Source organism: Lynx rufus, unplaced genomic scaffold, assembly GCF_022079265.1.
Source record: "Lynx rufus isolate CCGP_SWC_20201006 ecotype Redwood Valley unplaced genomic scaffold, mLynRuf1.p SCAF_5, whole genome shotgun sequence".
Lineage (NCBI taxonomy): Eukaryota > Metazoa > Chordata > Mammalia > Carnivora > Felidae > Lynx > Lynx rufus.
Window position 1 is genome coordinate 26,591,403 of NW_025814867.1, and position 20,663 is coordinate 26,612,065.

At 45.8% G+C, this 20,663-nt stretch overlaps 1 protein-coding gene across 1 annotated transcript in view; it reads left to right on the forward strand.

The window, feature by feature from the left end:
• COL6A5 (collagen type VI alpha 5 chain) overlaps positions 1–20,663 on the forward strand; it is an 83,817-nt gene that overhangs the window by 18,778 nt on the left and 44,376 nt on the right. Inside the window, exons 7-20 of the mRNA XM_047100202.1 lie at positions 734–1,309; positions 3,953–4,528; positions 6,602–6,942; positions 7,056–7,137; positions 9,262–9,404; positions 10,218–10,310; positions 11,658–11,711; positions 13,476–13,547; positions 13,924–13,950; positions 14,061–14,105; positions 14,195–14,248; positions 16,146–16,208; positions 17,085–17,150; positions 17,604–17,657. Of these exons, the coding sequence (XP_046956158.1) occupies positions 734–1,309; positions 3,953–4,528; positions 6,602–6,942; positions 7,056–7,137; positions 9,262–9,404; positions 10,218–10,310; positions 11,658–11,711; positions 13,476–13,547; positions 13,924–13,950; positions 14,061–14,105; positions 14,195–14,248; positions 16,146–16,208; positions 17,085–17,150; positions 17,604–17,657 (2,246 nt within the window). The remainder of the gene's footprint in view (positions 1–733; positions 1,310–3,952; positions 4,529–6,601; positions 6,943–7,055; positions 7,138–9,261; positions 9,405–10,217; positions 10,311–11,657; positions 11,712–13,475; positions 13,548–13,923; positions 13,951–14,060; positions 14,106–14,194; positions 14,249–16,145; positions 16,209–17,084; positions 17,151–17,603; positions 17,658–20,663) is intronic.

The window sequence follows — 20,663 nt, forward strand, 5'->3', positions numbered from 1 at the left end:
TGGAGAAAGTGAAAGTCCAAAAGGCATATGCTTAAGTTACTGAGGGAAGAAAAAAAGGGGAGAGAAACCCCATACTTTGGAGACCTATCCAGAGTGGTCACTTGGCTTCTGATGTGGAGGAGAGCTTAGGGCTGAGATGAGGGGATAGGGGCCTTAGCTCTCCCTACTTGGGACCTTTCTGGGTTCTAACTCAGGAGATCAGGAGAAGGAGCACAAATGAATGCCGAGAGGCATGGTGCGTTTGGGAAAGTTAGCCGACCAGAAGCTGAAAAGACAGCTGGAACTAGAGGGAGTAAGATAAAAAAAAATCCCAGCTTATACAGGGAGTCTCTGAGCTCTTTAAAACAGCACGCCAGTTTGGCAAACACTAGTCATGTCTCACCATTACATTGACATTGAACTACCTTCTGACATTTCCTTTCAGTTGAAAGCCTGCCGAGCAAAAGACATCCTGTGTCCTAATGAGATGTAGCAGAACAAAGTGGCATGGCTTAAGAAACACTGACCACAGAGCCATTGTCAAGTACAATGTCCTTGGAATCAGGGGTAGCTTGTACATCACTGAGCCTCAGTTTCTTACTCTGTAAAACAGAGTAAGCCCTCTCTAACAAGTAAGGTGCAGTGTCTGGCACATAGTAGGTTCATGGCAAATGTTAGTTTGCTCCCCCTTCTCAACTGTCTGTGTAGGATACACTGCAGAAAGATTGTGATGCCTGGTTCCTTATTCTTCCAGATTGTAAAAATATTAAGGTGTTAGACATCGTGTTTGTGCTGGATCATTCAAGCAGCATAGATACAGAAGAGCAAGAAAGCATGATGAACCTAACTATCCATTTGGTGAAGAAAGCAGATGTTGGCATCGACCGCGTTCGGATTGGAGCTCTCAGATACTCAAATGATCCTGAGGTTCTTTTCCACCTTAGTAGATACTCAAGTAGATCTGCAATCGTTGAGAATCTGAGGACACGCAGGCACACCGGAGGGGATACCTGGACTGCCAAGGCTCTCGAACACACAAACATAATGTTCACAAAAGAACATGGCAGCCGCATCGAGGAAAATGTGAAGCAGATGTTGATTATCATCACCGATGGGGAGTCCCATGACCGAAATCGGCTCAATGACACAGCATTGAAGTTAAGAAACAAAGGCATCAACATCTATGCAGTGGGCGTAGGAGAGGCCAACCCACTTGAACTCGAGGCTATCGCAGGGAATAAAAGCAATACTTTCTATGTAGGAAATTTCACCAAACTGGAAGATCTTTACCTGCCTCTGCAAGAAAGAATGTGTATCAACGCACATGAGCGTAAGTTGTGATTTTTAAAGTTTCTGTGGGGGTAGCAATAAAAGGTTAAGCAAAAAATAAATTAAATCTTGGCTTCCCATTACCTGGGTGTCATGGCTGAACATCTCTCTGCTCAGGCTATATTTTCTCATCTCTCAAATGCATTGATTGAACAAGATCTGAAAGTTCCCCTCCCACCACGGTGTGCATTGAAGAGCTTATGGAAGGAAGTTTCAGAAATACTCTTTGAGGTCTTGCCACCTTGTTGCCTTTTTCTTGGCAGAAAGGAACTCTACTTAGGATTGTATTCACCTTACCCCATTTCAGGGCCACTTGTACTATTCCATTTGCATAATAGTCTCAGCACAACCACTGAGCACCAGTTTCAGGCCAGACTCGGGTGGAGAGTTACATGGTTTGACAGATAGACTTTTGTCTTCAAAGATCCAGGGCCTTCTAACTGGGATTAGAGACATTCCCTAGGGCCACAGGAGGTTCAAGTGGTCTGATGTGCTTTTCTGGATAAGGGCCACTAATGCAGAGGAAAGAATATGGGAGTTCAATAGGGAGTCATGGAGGCTGGTGGGTAGGAGCAGGGAGGGAAGGGACCTAAGCTGATTCCATGAGATACCACTAGGGTGGAGTAGTCTGGAGGCATCATACCTGAGGAAAGTGTAAGATTTGCCACCTGAGCTCAAAGTGAGCAATGAATTAATCTTCTGGGTTTCAGATACAGAATGATGATGGTATTATCCGTAAGAAAAAAAATTGTGACTTCTCCCAAGGCAGCGGGGCCTTCTCAGTTCTGCCCGTTCTAGCCTGTCCCTGGACTCCCACCGTGAAATTAGTCTCCTTGCCCTTCATCTTGCCACCTTTGATTCCATTCTCAACACTGAGTGATCTTCCTAACACACACTGGACCATGTCACTGCTCTGCTCACAGTTTACAACTACTGACCTGCTGAGTTCCATCTAGCCTTGCCCACAGCTCCAGCCTCACCTGCTGCCCCTCCCCCCTTCACAATCTGTCCTGTCAATCTGAAATGGCATCTCTGTGCACAGTATTCTACCCACCACAAACATGCCAGCCCAGCATCTTCCCTGGCTACATCTAGCTTAGCTGCCATGTTGCAGCCTTTGTGCGCCAGTTTCCCGCCCCAATACCTGGCGGTGACCCCACTGTGTCTCCCGGCTCCTGCGCCTTCTGTTGCTCCTGGTGGTAGCACTGAATGCAGATTCGCTGTTTCCTTATCCGTATCTGTCGCAAGACTGTGGCCTCCTTGGGCAGGCTTGGCCCCTTGTTAATCATTGGGTCCCCACCAGATCTAGTACATCACCAGGATACACGGTCTTTTCCTACAAAGATGGAAGCGGTTTTATTCTCCTCTCCCATGCATACCTTTCAGAGGCAGATGCTGAGGCGGAGTTTAAGATGCAAGATGTTTTTTAGGGATCCACACCTAGGAAAAAAAAGTGGAAAAAAGTTAAACAGTGATGCATGCTTGACAGAGCTCCAAACCCGGCAAAGAGCTCTGGAGCGTGCATTGCCCATCAGCGTTGTCCAGCATCAGACTAAGCTGGCTGGGCGGTCATACCCCCTTCTCACTTAGTCCTCAGATGTGAGCTGCCCTGGGCAGGGCACGGTCTTTGGCAAGACATCTCCCTGTAGTAAGGCTGACCCTGAAGGAGTCGACAGCCGGAAGCCCTCTGTTGACCGTGCGCCCACAACCAGGCAGTAAATCCTTCCTTGAAAGTCTATCTGGGCAGCCCAGCTGTGTGTCTGCCAGACTACCCTTACAAATGATTTTGTGGCAGTGGGCATCCCTTTGTTTCAATTGCCTTTAGTAATCACTTCAGTGCTGGCCCTGTCCCAGCCATTGCATTTGATTGGAACAGAGCATAGAAGATTATCCCTTCGTTATGGGACGTTTCTCATTGGATTTCAGGGAGATGACCCCATGCTGTGTTTACTAGCCATTAGCACTTGTCCCATTCAGTTTTTATATGTGGGGTATGATATTATAAAAAAACTGCAGTAGAAAAAATACTTTTATTTAGAGATAAAACGATGAGGCGGTCCATGTACCAGCTGCACAGTGTAATAATTGTGTATTCTTAGGCAAGTTACTTAACCTCTGAATTCCACTTCTATATCTATAAAATTAGATTAACTTATTAAAACATGGTCATGAATATTAACTTACTGTATGCCAAGAGCAGTGTTTAAAAAATGGTATTTCTCAACACACATGCAAAGTGGTAGCATTACTAGTAACAGGAATACTGAATATAGTATAGGGGTACCATTACCTTGACTTGGGCGAACCATCCAATCTGGGTGTGTTGAGGGGATTTCTAGCCTTTGCAATTACTTTTTAGTGAGTGGCTTCAAGCTATTCAAACTTCTCTTTTTCTCTGAGCAACTTTCAGTGCCCTTTCAAATGAATCATGCAAATATTAAAATTTGAAACAAAGTCTATTACCTTTTTTCCTTCGCACTGTGTTTCCTTCTCTTTGAGCGCCAATAGCTGATCCTCCCTTCTGTTAACTTATTTCAATTTGCTACTAATGTGGGGATTTAGTAAAGCAATTTAAGTATTGAAGGAAAGAGAAATTTTTGAATCATTCATGAGGAAAATAATTGTTTTGTTTTTCCAATTGCAGTCTGCGACATTCAAGAAGCCGATGTGGTTTTCTTTTTTGATGGCTCTGACAGGGTATCCAACTCAGACTTTGTTGCCCTGACAACTTTTCTGTCAGACTTCATTGATAATTTTAACATTGAATCTCAGAGAATAAAAATTGGGTTGGCTCAATTTGGCCGTGACTTCCAAAAAATTATTGAGTTGAAAAACTCTCTGACTACAGCCAAGTTGAAGACTCAAATTCAAAAAATCACCAAGAGCAAGGGGTCTCCACGAATTGACCTGGCTCTTAGAAAAGTGAAAGTCATGTTTGATCCACCTTCTGGTGGGAGAAGAAACGCTGGTGTCCCTCAAATTTTGGTAGTTATCACATCCGGAGATCCCTACTATGATGTGTCAGAGGAAGTAAAAATCCTGAAAAACCTTGGAATTTGTGTCCTGGCTTATGGCATAGGAAATGTTCATAAGGAACAACTTCTGCCAATAACAGGCAATTCTGAAAAAGTATTCACTTTCCAAGACTTTAGTAACTTAAGGGATATAGAGACGAAAAAAAGAATGGTCCGTGAAATCTGCCAGAGCTGCGGGAAAACCAGTAAGTGTTCCCCTTGTTCTTTATTTCTTTTTAATTTAATTGTACCTTCCCAGTGCTTCATTTCCCAAGGTATCCTAGGGGCCAGCTCTAGATGAACATATTTTTAGAATAGTGCACCGTGAAAATAGACCTTTTCTCTGTTTCTGGGAAGCTTGAGATCAGCCAGCCACCGTCAGAGACAAGGGAAAGGATGCAGAGGCTGGAGGAGGCCCTGGGTTGTGTCCTCTGGTCAGCCCTGTCCCTTCACTCCAACCCGGGGTTTATGCCCCTCTTTGCACCTGGACCTCAGTCTCCTGTTTCTACCCTTTCCACTTCTGGAAGTCCTAGAATAATGCCTTGCTACTGGTAGGAAGTAAGTAAAGCTAACATTTGCAGGTTGACAGCTTTACTATTTCAACTCTATTAAACTGTCTTGTAAGGGACTCAGTGTTCGTGTGTGTGTGTGTGTGTGTGTGTGTGTGTGTGTGTGTCTACATGAGCCTATCTATGTGCATGTTTATTTATTTATTTATTTATTTATATGTTTACTTTATTTAAATCCAAGTTACTTAACATGTGGTGTAATAATGGTTTCAGGAGTAGAATTTAGTGATTCATCACTTACATATAACACCCAGTGCTCATCCCAACAAGTACCCTCCTTAATGTCCCTTGCCCATTTAGCCCATCTCCCTACCCAACAACCAACCAGTTTGTTCTCTGTATTTAAGAGTTTCCTATGTTTTGCCTCCCTCTCTGTTTTTATCTTAATTTTCCTTCCCTTCCCCATGTTCATCTGTTTTGTTTCTTAAATTGCACATGATGGCATTCGTGTAATCATAACATGGTGAAGATTTGAATTGTCCTGGGGATTATTTAATACCCAGAGGTCACAAACACAAATGGCTGCAAAGGCCAGGAAGGTAATATAAATGAGTCAGGGAGGCCGGGAGGGTAGGAAAAGAATGGAGAGCAATGGCGCGTCTCATGGGGAGGGTGTTGCTCGCTCCAGCTGAGAGTCACCGTGTGGGACTCAGGTTCTGTACGTTTGGGCTGGGAGTTGGGAAGACAGCACACCAGGAAGCAGCAGTGAATGATAACATTTTGTAGAACTGGTACAACGTGCAGAAACTCCTCAGTGTGCTTCTGTTTCTAGAATTATGACTGAAGCTACTTCTTTCACAAAATGGGTTGGTGTTTTCAAGGTCTCCAGATCTTCTACACCCCATTTGGGGTGCTCAGCTGGAAGCAGGTTACGGTGGGGGAAAGGGCCCTGGGACTGGAATCAGAAATCCGGGGTTCTTATTCTGGTTCAACAGCAGCAACCTCCATGAATCATTCTTTCCTCATGTGTACAATGAGCAACTGGGAAGGGTCAGAGGTGTCCAAATGGCAACTTGTAGCTGAATTGTGTTTGTCCTATACAGTGTTGACAACTTGTTAAGATTAATTGCCAGCTTTTACAAACTGAAGATTTCACATAAAAAAATCTAGATTTCAGGCTTCTCTCTGAAAACTCTATCTGACAACACTGGGTCCCTTTTCCCACATGGCTGACTCTCAGCTGGAGCTGAGCAGTGACCAGATGGGTGGTTAGTCTCCATCCATCCTCTGTTCTCCCTGCCCATTTAGCTCATTTACATTATCCACCTGGCCTTTACAGCCATTTGAATGTGTGATCTCCGGATTAAACCATCTCTAAGGATAATTCAAATATTTAATATGATCATATGAATCATAGTATGTCATCATTAAAAGAAGAAAATATGCATGTGCAAACACACACACACACACACACACACACACACACACACACACACAGCCAGCCAGGAAGCCAGCCTCTGAGAATGAGGCTGAACCATGATTGGAACTTCAAATAGCTATTGGAACTTGTAATATTTGAAAAAGGAGAGAGGAAACACCTGTGTTATATGTTGATCAAGCAGCCAATATCTTCCTTCTTGACCATTTGTGGGTGCTAGAGTCCCTCCAGCCCTGGGCCATGCCATGACTGCTCTCCTTATTTTCTGCCTCGTCTTCCCTTCCTTGTTCCTGTCTACTCATTAATCTGGCCTCATTTTCCTCGGTCTCCAGATTGCTTTATGGACGTCGTGGTTGGGTTTGACATTTCCACTCATCTGCCAGGGGCGCAGTTGTTCGACGACCACCTCCAGCTGGAATCATCCCTCCCAGGCATCTTACAGGACATGACCTCCATCAGGGGGGTAAGCTGTGGGGCAGGCGCGGAGGTGCAGATGAACGTGGCCTTCAAGGTGAACGATGATGGAGAATTCCCTACTGAGTTCCAAATCTACCAGAAAGCAATATTTGACAGGCTGCTGCAGGTCACCGTTAATGGGCCAACTCATCTGAATGCACAGTTCTTGAGGTCTCTGTGGAATACGTTTAAGAAGGAATCTACATCCCAAGGACAGGTACTCACGTCACAGTCTCTCTCCCATCTCCGTGTTCTTTTGTTTGTTTCTTCCTCCCCAGTTATATGTTTCATTTTCACATCGTCCCATTTTCTGCTTTCCTCTTTCTCTAGGTGCTGCTCATCTTTTCAGATGGTCTTGGGGGTGAAAGCAAGATAATGCTTGAAAATCAATCAGACAGGCTCAGAGAAGCAGGTACTGAGTTGTGAATTTAAGTGGTGAAGCACAGAAGGTACTAGACAAGTCCCTACTTACTCAGGTGCCAAAGATCTTGGGATCTGTCTGGCCACTAGTAACAGATGCTGTTGGTGCCTCCCCAGAACCCATAGACCTGCACACTGATCCCCCAGGGGCTGCAAATGCCATGGCCAAGTGCTTACACCTGTGACCTTCTACAGTCATGAGTCCTTGACTGATCTGAACCCTTACCTGACCCTTGGACCAGGGGTGGGTTTATACCATGTCCCACCTAGAAACGGAAGGGGGGGGCATCGATATAGGGATACAAAAACCCAGCACCTTTGCCTCCAGTGGGTCAACTGTGATACAGTTTATACCCCAGAGTCCTTCAGGAATCAGACTAAGGTGAAGCCCTTACTGACACACATCTTTGCTTACAACTTCCCCTTCTTTCTCCCCCTTAATAAACTAGATACGCACAAATTCTTCCGTTAGATCCTGCTTCCAGGGCACCTGACCTAGGACACTCCTTACTGTTTCTGATTATCCACGTGAAGGACAGACACACGGATCTTGAAAAGCACTTCTTACTATCCATGTCATAGTTTCAGACTGAGCTGGAAGCTAAATGCAGAAATTGAGAGTCATATGCAGTGACAGGAGGGTCCACTGATCGTTAGACGGGATGCATTGTTTGAGACTTCTGGGCGTAGACCCACGCTGGCTTCTGGGGTTTAGGTTCTGTGGGCAACCTCCCTGGAGGCCACAAAGTCTCCTGCATGATTGCTGGGTTATGTCACCCTCCTTTCCCACTGTTCTGGGCACATCAGTTTCCTTAGTACAGCTTCTGGCACTTTGCAGGGTCCCACCCCCGCTCCCCACTCCCGCCTTCCTTCACTCCCCACATTTAGTATCCCAGGCACTCAGAGCCGCCTGCTTCTTCCTCCAGTACACCTCATGGCCCAGTCCTCCCTATCCTGGCATACGCTTTTCTTCTACATAAAACTCTCCCCCATCTCAGCTCCTTCCCAGTCCTTCTCTCCACCTTCAGTCTCTGGTTCTCTTCCTTGACCAGCTTCCATTCGTCCTTCAGGCTCAGCTTAGACATCAGTTCTTGGCCGAAACCTTCCATGACTTTCCAGGGCTGAGTTAGGAGCTTCTCCTTTAGGCTTTCAAAGCATGCTGCCATTCTGTCTCAGGACACTTATCACTTCTCAGGGCAACTATCTGATCCCTGTCTTCCTTTTCTATTGGACTGTATGTACTTCTCTGCAGGGACAGAGTGTGCCTGTTCTGTTCATCGTGTATCCCTGATACAATGATTGATACATAATAGGCTCCTAATAAACAAAGATTTGTTTAATGAAAGGATAGACAGAGTAAATGGACTAGTGAATGAATTAACAAGTGAGTGGATGAATGAATGAATGAATGAATGAAGTCTGGTTATGGCCAACACTTCACCCTGAGCTTTCCTCAGGCTCTCAGGGCCTGAGCCCCCAGGGGTGTTTGGCTGTGGAGATGACTTTGAGAACTATTTTTTTTTAATGTTTATTTATTTTTGAGAGAGAGAAAGAGAGAGAGAGGGAGAGAGAGGAGGAAGAGGGGCAGAGAGAGAGGGACAGAGAATCCCAAGCAGGATCTGTTCTGTCACCACAGAACCCAATGTGGGTCTCGATCTCACACACTGTGAAATCATGACCTGAGCTGAAATCAAGAGTCGGACATTCAACCTAAGGAGCCACCCAGGTGCTCTGAGAACTACTGTTAATTTAAACATTCAGAAAAACTCTGAAGCTGAACAATTCCCTTTCTTATAAATTGCTTTCAAATGCCCAAGAATTGCATCAAAACTTGGTGGTGAGGCATTAAACACAGTTTTCTGCTAGTGTTTTTCTGTCGGGTTTGTACATAGTTGCTCTTGGAATACTTTTTCTCTGGGGATTTCTTACTGAGGCCTGAGCAAGCAAGCAAAGTTGTTGGGTTCCTCATACATCAAGAGTCCTGCTTCTTCTTAATGTTTCCGTTTCCCCTTTTTGATTCTCTGAACACCGTTCACCAAGTAGAAATAGGATGGGCTTTTCCTCTTTTTTCACGTGCAACCCCTTTTGTTTTGAATCTGTCATGTTTACTGACCAGGACTCGATGCACTTCTGGTGGTCTCCCTAAACACGACTGCCCACGATGAGTTTTCCAGCTTTGAATTTGGGAAGGGATTTGATTACAGGACTCATCTGACCATTGGAATAAGAGAACTGGGCAAGATGCTATCACAGTACCTGGTGAGTTGTCGAGCAGACATGCAGTTACTCAAAAGGCCATCGGAATGAAACTGGAAGTTTGACGAGCATTTCCAGAGAGTGCCTTGCTTACCCCATTACGCTCAGCGCATGGTCTTTAGTATGTGAAAAAGTGTGAAAGACCTGAGCCGCATTTTTTTTTTTTTTAATTTTTAATGTTTATTTACCCTTGAGAGAGAGGCAGAGCATGAGCAGGGGAGGGGCAGAGAAAGACAGAGACACAGAATCCGAAGCAGGCTCCAGGCCCCAAGCTGTCAGCACAGTAGGGCCCGACGTGGGGCTGGAACTCACCAACCATGAGATCATGACCCGAGCCAAAGTTGGACGCTCAACCGACTGAGCCACCCAGGTGCCCTGTAAGCCGCGTATGTTTGGTTTTGTGTGTCCTTCCGCCCTTATCATCTCACCAAATGAATGCACAGGGAACTAAAAAACCAACTAGCCCCTCATTAAATAAAAAATCACCCAGCAGTTTATGCTGCAGAAATCCTCAGAAAAGAGGAGTCTGTCAACTAGGAGCCAGCCAGTCGTGTGCAAACTCAGCCTGTGGTCCTCTGTGGGGCAGTCGCCCTTTCTATAGAGAGGTCATTTCCTGGGAGAGGGTATCACGCATCACAGTTGCTAGCCCGGTGCCCTGTCTTCAGTATTAAGTCAAAAAGCACCTCGGATCCTCCGCAGCCCCTCCCCCAAAGAGAGAAGATGGCCGTGTAGGTGGTGCGTGATGATCTGCGTGAATATAGTTCTTAACGTTGTGACGTTCCTGACAATTGTTGCTCTCTTGTTTGCTTTTTCCAGGGAAACATTGCAGAGAGGACTTGCTGCTGCAAATTTTGCAAGTGTTCAGGGAGTGCAGGTCTTCCTGGGATCCCAGGACTGCAGGCCATGAAGGTGCCATTCAGTTGTGCCTTGAGAGGGTGGGTGGGGCTGAGGCCAAGCGGTTGAATGTGCAGACTTCACTCGGTCCTCATGGAATTGCTTCAGGCATTTAGTTCACTGTGTCTTCTTTGGGTATTTCCTGTGACTCCTGTGGTGTAGGAGCCAGTTCAGAGGGACTCACTTTTGAATACTGCTGTGAAGGGTAACTCCCGTTTTCCTAATACGTCCCTCATGATGTTGCTCCTCGGTTTTGCAATTTTTTTTAATAAAATTTTTTTTAACATTTATTTACTGTTGAGAGACAGAGACAGAGCATGAGCAGGGGAGGAGCAGAGAGCGAAGGAGGCACAGACTCTGAAGCAGGCTCCAGGCTCCGAGCTGTCAGCACAGAGCCTGACGCGGGGCTGAAACTCAGGGCCCACGAATCGCGAGATCATGACCTGAGCTGAAGTCAGGCGCTTAACCGACTGAGCCACCCAGGCGGCCCCTCGGTTTTGCGATTTGTACTTTTGCACCTGCTTTCAACCGTTTGGAGGGTGCAAGAGGTGTTAGAAACAGTGGGGAAAGTTGTCCTTCGTCGGCGGTGAATGAAACTGAGCTGCAAAGAGAGCAAAGCATTGCAGATTAATAGGCTTTTTAAAAATGCAGTATACAAGATCAATTACACAGCGATAGCTTAAATAAATATGGTGTCTTCATTCATGGAGTGCTCTAAGGTGATGAGAATGAATGAGCTACAGGTATACACGACAACATGAATAGGTGTTACAAACACTGTAATAGCCAAAAAAAGAAAAAAAGTAAAACATAGAAGAATACATATAGTCTGGTTCCATTTATAAAAAGTCTGAAAGCAGGCCACACTAACCTATGGAGTATGTCTGGGGGTAAATCAGGACCTGTGTTACTGGGTGAGGAAAGCAAACCTCAGTTTAAATCTTTGCCACAAATAGGCCACAAGGCAGTGAAAGCACACGTGGCAGAGGGAGAGATGATCGCAAGGGATATGTAGCCTTGTTGTCCGGAGGAGTGCTTCTTCCCTGAGCTCTCAGAAAAGCAGAAGAAAATGCTGTTTTTGGAAAGTGACCAGTTTGCCTACTGGGAGAGTTACGGTGGCCACAGCTGCCGGCCGTGCAGCCTCGGGTGCAGACTGACCCGGACGCCCTGACCTGCAACGTGGAATCCACAGGTCACCTTCCTGTAGAGGTCAGAGGTTGTCAGACTCTCCCCAGTCTCACAGCCACCCCTGCCTGCGCTGTGACCAAGTTGAAGGGAGGGACTTGTCTATAACGCCTAACGACTTCACAAGTTCGAATTGGAGGAAGCCAGCTGAAGTGCATTTTCTCTCTTCCCTCCCAGGGCTCTCCGGGTATAAAAGGCAGCAGAGGACATCGGGGAGAGGACGGGGACCCTGTAAGTTCTTCTGACCCTCTCCCACGACATGAGCAGTGATTTTCTTTTGCATGGAAAGCCTTATGTTCCTACAGAAGGGGTTTTCTGGTGGTTTTGGAGGAAAATAGGTTGTTTCACCCTCCTTTTATTTGTCTGGGTCATGAGTACTTGCCAAACGCACTTTTGGGGGGAAGGAGGAAGCACACTTACCTACACGTTGCCTGGCATGTTTTTATCAGTGGCAGGGAGCCGGGCACGCTCCGGTCCCCCCACGCCCCCCTGCAGGGTGAAGCAAGGCTATCTTGAGGGGCTGCCTTTGGACCCAGAGTTCAGCATTTAGTACATGGAAAGGCTCAGCTTTGTGGTTACATGGTACACAGAAGTTTTCTAATCTCAATCTTTGACCCTCAAACCGGAACTCTCACTAGATTCATCAGTCAAATTGGGAGAATAGATTTGAAGGAACTGAAACACTTGGGTGACTCCGTTTGGGGCAGGGAAAGTTCAGGAAGCATCCAGCCTGCACCTCCATCTCCTTAGCCGGAAGCTAGCTCTTCGTCTGGGCGGCAAGTTATGATGAAAAGCACAGGCCGTGTAGTCAGACAGCCAAGGGATGACCTGGACCAGAGACCTTGGCAGGACACTTAACTTCCTGACCCCCAGTCTGCCGATCTGTAAAACATTTATACATTCCTCTGACTCTAGTGCTATCCTAGTTTACACAATGACCACCGAGGGGAGAGTTCTAACTCACCTACCACGTAGCTGCAGAGGGGTCTCGGAGCCCACCCAGGCAGCACTGAGGGCTTTGACCGGGTGTCTGGCCTTGAGCCCTCATCTGGCTGACCGTCTAGTCAATGGGAAGCTGCAGTGTTTTGGTAGCTCTCGCGACCTTTGGCCACGAGTGAGGCCTCCTGCTTTCCTGGGAGTAATCTTCAGAATAAAGAAAGCAAAGCAGGAAGAAGGAAAATCCCTTCTCCCATCACCTCTCAGGAAGGGAAGAATCAAGCTCATTGCTAAACAATTAGTTATCCAAACAGCAAACCGTCAGCACCCACCCTGCACCCAGATTTGAGCCAGGCACCAGGGACACAGTTGGGGAAAGAGATAGCTGGGGGCTCCTGCCCTCAAGGAGCACAACATTGCTTTTCCCTCGAGATTCATTTTACGCCGGCATTTACCTGTGTTTAAATATTTCCCGGGAGAAACAGGATTGCTGGGAGATGCCTACATCATTGACCTTGAACACTCTTCCCCCGAGCGGATGATCTGACTCGGGCTCTTTCACCTGGGGGTCATTTCCGTGAACATGAGCATTTCCCATCTCCCAGCACTTGTGGTAGCGGCCCCTCCCTCCCTTCAGCTCCTTGGACTCAGCCCCAATCCCCTGGGACTGGCTTGCTTCAGTACTGACTTTTCCAACAGCACTGGGACCTTGGGCACAATTTCAGGGCCAACGCATATTACTGGAGTATTTGAAAGGTGGCTGGAGAGTAGATCGACTTCCAAACCTTTGGCTGTGCTGTCTGATGAGATGGTAAAACATCCGGGCTCATCCCGCACTTCTGTGTGATCTTGGGTCTGCAAGGAAGCCCTGCAGGTTGGCACGGAAGACGCTGGAATAGAGGGGAAAACCAGAGTTAAATGAACACATTTGTGGAAAGATTTGCTCTGTCTGAAGCTCAGAATGCTGCTGTTGCTCTAGCTTCTCTCTTAAAAAGTAAACTGCTGGCAGCATCTGGCAGACGAGTCACTTTGGATACCTGTTTGGGTACCTTTTCTTAGGGAAGACGAGGAGAAATTGGACCCACAGGAGATAAAGGGATTGCAGGATGTCCAGGGGAGCAGGGCCAAAAGGTAAGCCCTGCTGGAAATGTGATTTTGAATTCCCTACAACAGCCTCTTGCCTCTTTCCTCCCTCCCTCCCTCCCCCCTTTTCTCTCTTCCATCCCCCCATGCCCCGCCCCTTTCCCTTTCTCCAATTACATGTTAGTGTCCTCCCCTTCAGACTAATTCTACTTCTTAGAAACCTCAATGAGTTTTGAGCCCACCTCAAAACATAGGTGGTGTTCAATCCCACCTATATAACCTCTGTGATTTTAGAGCCAGAAGCCACTAAAGAACAACACAATCACCCTCTTTAGGGAGGCAGCCACATCCCGCCCCAACAGGGTGTGAATCCACCTTCTGACTATCTTTGATGTGTCAGTGAGAGATATTTCATCTTTTACAGGGAGCCAAAGGATATTCTGGATACAAGGTACTGTAGTGTCTTCTCAGTCGAATTTGATTTCCTGGCGGGATTCGTTTCCCAGGAAGCATGTGGCCGAGCTCCCCTCTGACCCGATTGTGCTCCTTGTTGTCCCTCAGGGAGAAAAAGGAGAAGATGGGTTTAACGGACTGGATGGGGAGGAGGTAAGCCATCTTTCAAGTACTGTAACATCATCATGAGGTTGACGTATTGCTCTTTAAATGGGGATTTTGTTTTCCTTGTTTTCTTTTAGGGCTTTCATGGGTTACCTGGGACAAAAGGAGAAAAAGGCGATCCAGGATCCCAGGTAAATCTTCAGTAAATCAAAGAAGGAGAATTTGGTGATGGAGATAGTCTTAACTGCTGTGCGCCAGTGCTTAGAAGGGAGAAAATTGAGAGCTGACTTGACCACAATGAAGGCCTGTTACTACCGAATAAATGCTGCCTTCCCATTTGGGAATTTTCAAGAATTCCATTGAGGGATTCAAAGCGTGCAAGGTTCTTCGTTTGGTGTCATCCTCAGAAGTCTGAAAATGATTGTTTTTGCCTCCCAGTAGCTTCCTTGTTCTCTTTATTGCATCAGGAAAAAAAAAACCCATAAAAATCAAAAGAAAGATACAGAATTATTTTGGCGACCTTGGTGTAGTAAATCACGGTGAAACTTTTTTTATCTTAAATTCATTTCAATACTGATTAATATATGCCTGTTGGTTCCAAACAGCTCTGCTTATATGTTCTGATCCATTTATTTATGCAATATTTTTTAATATCTGGCATGCGCCGAGCACCAAGTTATATGCTGATGATTCGGAGATGAACCACACTGACCTTGTCCTCAAGGATCCCCAGACGTAGAAAGACAGACATATTAATTGCTAATGACAGTGCAGAATGTGATTGAGGCCATGTTGTAGGCAACTACGTGAGAGCCCAGAGAAGGGCACCTAACTCAGCCCTAACTCAGGTGGGGGGGGGGGGGGGGAGGAGTTCAGAAAGTCTTTCTGGAGGAAATGATCCCTGAGCTGAAGATGATAGGAATTAGCAAGACATGGAGAAAGGCCATTCTAGACAGAAGGAACAGCATAAGCAAAGACACGGAGGCTCGAGAGCACTGCAGATTGAGCATTAGAGTACAGGTAAAGGGAGGTGAGGTTCCAGCGGTGGCCGGAAGAGATTGGGAAGACACCAGGGAGCCATGTTGAGGAGTTAGGCTTTTAACATTAGGAGATTGGGAACCTTTAGAAGATTTTAAGTACGGGCGCCACAACTGAATTTGCATGTTGAACATACTACTTGTCGGTGGTGTGGAGACTGTGTCAGAGATGACATAGGTGCAAGGCAAAGATGAGAGGATCTGGAACAATCGAGGGGAGAAGTGACAAAGCCTTCAAGTAAAGCAACGTCAGTGAGAACAGACACATGACGTCCTAATACTAAGGACGCGGCAGGGCCCGGGCCGGAACGAGCAGTGGAGTGCAGGATTTACGGACGTACTCCCTCTCAGAGCTCTGCCAAATGTGTCTCCCTAAATACTGCACCCCCGGTGACTTGTTTCTCTCACCCTAGTTCTGGCTCCGGCACAGATCTCTAGATCTAGGTGACCAGAGAAGCAGGAAGTGAGAAGTCATTCAGAATGCCTGGAACGGTACTGGCTTGGGCAAGCTCAGCTGGGAACACTTGAGTCTGAGTTGTCAACTGGAGCATTTGCTGTAGAGGTTTCCAGTGAGCAACTGCATTTTAAATGTCAGAGGTTCCTAGACGGGCTGGGATGTCCAGTACAATCCCCACTAGCAATATATGACATTTAAATTCAAATTGGTGAAAGTGAAAACTCCCGCCCTTCAGTTGTACTAGCCACATTTCATGTGCTCAAGAGCCACATATGGCTAGTGGTTACCATCTTAGACAACTCAGAGAATATTTCTATTAGGGCAGAAAGTTCTTTGGCGTAGCGCTATGCTAGATCATGAGAGTTTCCCATTGCTCAGCGTCACTCTAGATAATCCTGACTAGCGATCATCTTGACCTTTTAAAACTGAACTGAGTATCGCTTGAGAAGGCTGAGGAAACTGGCTGGGATAAAGGAACATGGATCATTTTGTCTGATTGACTTTCTTGCCGCCAAAACCACACGCTTGACTCTTTAACACCATTCTGAAACCCTCCTACAAGCTAACTCAGAAGCTCATTTTATTTTTTTTTAGGGCAGCCCAGGTTCCAGAGGCCCCCCTGGGAGATATGGGGAGAAGGGCTTCCCAGGAGATCCTGTAAGTTACTAGGGTCTAGTTGGCTCTGAATTATGTAGTTGCTCTAAGCTCCTATCTCCTCTCCCTTGTGTCTCCCACTAACCTCTAGGTGAAGGCTTGTCTCCTTGTCTTGGGAGCAGGGGTAGTAGGTATTGTCCGAGACTTATCTGCTTGGGAAAAATCTGTCCACATCTGATTGTAGCTGATTATATTGAAAATTTCGGGGCACCTGGGTGGCTCAGTCAGTTAAGCGTCCGACTTCGGCTCAGGTCACGATCTCACAGTTTGTGAGTTTGAGCCCCACGTTGGCCTCGCTGCTGTCAGCCTGTCAGCACAAAGCCCCGCATCGGATCCTCTGTCCTCCTCTCTCTCTGCTCCTCCGCCACTTGCGCTCTCTCTTTTCAAAAAGTAATTAAAATTAAAAAAAAAAAAAATTGGAGCTGGGAGCTCAGGTTCCATCTTAATCATCCTTATTGTTATGTAGAGACTTCCAAAGTCCTTTTTGGGAGACGTTTCCACAGTTCTGCTTCTTGGGCTTCTAATCTCACAGATTCCCTATTTGCAGACTCAGTTACAAGGGAATCTTATTACACCCCTAAGGGGGTAGCATAAGCATGTTCGGCCATCAGTGAAGCTGCCGATACAGAGAAGAGATCATTGCCATGGCTTCGGCAAACACTCATCACTTCGTTGATCACCAGACCCTCTTCAAACTTGGGGAAATATTATTGTATTTTTTCTCAAAAGTCGATGAATTTCAAATATGGAGAATTTTCTCTCACCCCTCCTCACTTAACCCAAATTAGCTTAATACGTGAACATTGTACCATTGTATTTGGGAAAAAAAAAAAAGCTGATATTCCTTGGTTCTAAAATACTTTTTAAATCTTCCTCTAGGGTAATCCAGGACGCAACAGTAACATCAAAGGACAGAAGGGCTCCAAAGGAGAACAAGGAAGACAAGTAATTGGTTCTGTTTTACGTACAGAGAACCTATAGACCTATTTACATATATATGAATGATTAATTCTGTTACTGAACGGAGGCTTTCATGAAGTCTTAATTATTTAATAAAATATGTAACCCTTCTATAATTGAATAACAGCCCCGAGTTCACATTTAAAACAGCATTATTTTCTGAAAACAGGACACATATGTAGTAGGTTATACTTTTATGGGTTAAATTATTAAGTTTCTGGCAGGTGACATTATTGTAATGGGAAACTGATAGTTAGCAGTGCACGTTACTACACCATTTTCCTCATTAACAGATATATACCCAATAGTGTTAACATGCAGAAGATTCTAGCATGACACATTTGCTCTGCTGTTTTAATAGTGCGTGAGGTTTTTATGCTGATGTAATTAGTCAGAATATATTGCCTTATGATCTTGGGGGAACAATTGTATTTCTAGGGTAGAACTGGACAGAAAGGGACTCCAGGTGATCCTAATTCCAGAGGAAGAGGGGTAAGTTTTTCCTTGAACATTTATTTCCCCTCCTTATCATCTGACGATGCCATAAAGGTTTTCACAATATTTGCCCCTGCAGAGTTGGCCGGCCCAGGGCTGATCCATTGTCACTATTGTCATTTGGGGCTAGATGGTGTGAGGGGCTGTCATGTACATTTGAGGAGGTCTAAGAGCATCCCTGTTCTCTACCCACTAGATGTCAGTAGCACTCACTCCCCCCAAGTTGTGGCAGACAAAAAACGTCTGCAGATTTTGCCAAATGTCTGGGTTGAGGGGGAGTGGGGAGTGAGAGTAGGGGGCAAAATTGCTCTGAGATGAGAACCTATGTGACAGTCTGCCTTCCTCTTTCGGCCTTCCAGAAGCTTTTGAATGTCTTTGGAGAGAGTCAGTGCTTTAACATGAAAGTTCTCCTCCGGTAGCTTAGCATCTCTGAGCTTCTATAAGAATATGAATTGGGTAAACCCACTCTCTTTATCTTCAGATGTCGCCAATGGGAAAGAAGAATCACAGATAAACTCTTGAATGAACCAAAACACCGATGACTAGGGACAAGCCTCTGGCAACTTCGAGAGCCTAGGGCAACTTTATAGCATCCCATGTGATGCCAGGCCTAAAACAGGAATACTGGATTTCCCCTTCTTTTTATGGAACAACTAAGAAATCGCTTTTCTTTTTGTGCATTACTAAAGTGGGAGATGATATTTATAACGTGTTAGAAATCCTTTTGTCATGCACTCAGAATGGAGATCATAAAAAGACAATAACGCACAGTCTCCTAGATTGGACCCTGCACCTAGTTTGATCGAGAAGTGAAAATACTTGGCCTTCTTTTCTGTTGCAGACCTGGAGTCTTCTCATCACTTTGAAGGCCATGGCCGATTGCCTTTTTCTCTGATCTAGATAGTGGAGAAATGTGTTGTAATTCCTCTTGCCTTTGTTTATCTTGAATCATAGTTATTAAGGGATAGGATCTACAGTCAGTTGGCTTAGGCTTCCTGGTGCTTCTGGTAAAAATTCTCTGGGACTTTGCCCTCTTCTCCACACAAGAGAATCAAAATTAACCAGAGGAATCCAGGGAACAGCAACATATACTACATGCAATAAATTTAAAAAAATTTTTTTTAAATGTTTATTTATTTTTGAGAGACAGAGCACAAGTCGGGGAGGGGCAGAGAGAGAGGGAGACCCAGAATCCGAAGCAGACCCCAGGCTCTGAGCTGTCAACACAGAGCCCAACGTGGGGCTCGAACCCACAAGCTGTGAGATCATGACCTGCGCTGAAGTCGGATGCTCAACCGACTGAGCCACCCAGGCGCCCCTACGTGCAATAAATTTTAAAGATAAATATATATTTTTCTTGGTTTAAGAGAAAATACACTTAGTTTGAAATAGCTTTATAACTGTCCCCCTCCATCAAATACTTTTTTTTTTTTTAATTTTTTTTTATTTTTCAACGTTTATTTATTTTTGGGACAGAGAGAGACAGAGCATGAACGGGGGAGGGGCAGAGAGAGAGGGAGACACAGAACCGGAAACAGGCTCCAGGCTCTGAGCCATCAGCCCAGAGCCCGACGCGGGGCTCGAACTCACGGACCGCGAGATCGTGACCTGGCTGAAGTCGGACGCTTAACCGACTGCGCCACCCAGGCGCCCCCATCAAATACTTTTGAAAAGAGATGCTAGGGATGGGGCTGGGGATTACTACTTGGACAAACCAGCCAGTGACTCTAAATCACTTCAGAGACAGGAGGCTCTCAGCCACCCTCTCCTATCTTCACCCGTTTTCCTGCCCAGCTCCTCCTTTGTAACCTCTCTTCTCCTGAACTGAACAAGGCAATGTGAATATAGAACAACATTAAGCTTTTCTACCTCTTCCCCTACTTTTCCAGTGAAGGCGAGAATTCTCTCTGATGGTCAGAGGATCTTAAGTAGATAACAGATTCTAAGAACACAAGCAAACACAAGCCGCCTGCGGGACAGAATTCCAACTTATGCAAGTTGATTGTACCGGCTGTTGCCAAGACGGGGGCTTGATATTCTGAGAACCAGAGCACTAGAATCGACAGTCCAGGTCCCTTGTTTTCGGCCTGTCACACACAGATGCTTATACGGGCACCTGGGTGGCTCAGCCAGTTGAGAGTTGGACTCTGGCTTGGGTCATGATCTCACAGTTTGTGAGTTGGAGCCCCACGTGGGGCTTGCGGCTGTCAGTGCAGAGCCCATTTTGGATCCTCTGTCTCCCTCTCTCTCTGCCCCTGCCCCACTCGCACTGTCTCTCAAAGATAAGCTAACATTAAAAAAAAACACAACTGCTTTTAAATAATAGTATTTCTACTTCTGTAGCATTTATTTTATGTCGCGTCCTGATCAAATCACTTTCAAATATTAATTCATTAAATCCTCATAACAAGCCTACTAGGGAGATATTATTATTTATATCCATTTTGCAGATGAGAATAACAAGGACCCTTGGAACGCTTGCCCAGGATCAGGATAGGTAGCAAGTAGCAGAACTGGGGTTTGAACCCAGACTGTCTCACACCAGAGTCTGGAGTCCCGACCTCCTGGCTAAGGCTTACTGAGCAATTGCTCTGTGCCACACAAGCTTCAAAGGGCAGCCTTGAGCTCAGGAGTACCTGACTTCTAAAGGCACACCCTAACCATTGTGCAATATTTTCTGCGTGTAGTTCAGAAGTTCTTTTATCCTTTTAATGGAGACATCCCAGGATAGTAGTGGCCTCAACCTTTGTTTGCTGTTTCTTCCCTACTTTCATTTGTCAGGAGCTCTATTAGTCCCATCAAGGAACAAAGAGCTCACAGGTTACAATGGGTAACTTCTCCCAAAGGGCATTTGCATTTTGAAAGCAGAGTACCTGAATCAAGGGGGCAGAACCCCAGGAGAGGAATTCGAATCATTATCCAAAGTGGTAGAGGTGATACTTGGTCAGGTAGTTCATTCTAAGGAAATTCAGAAGGTAGGCAGTTGAAAGAAAACCGATTCTG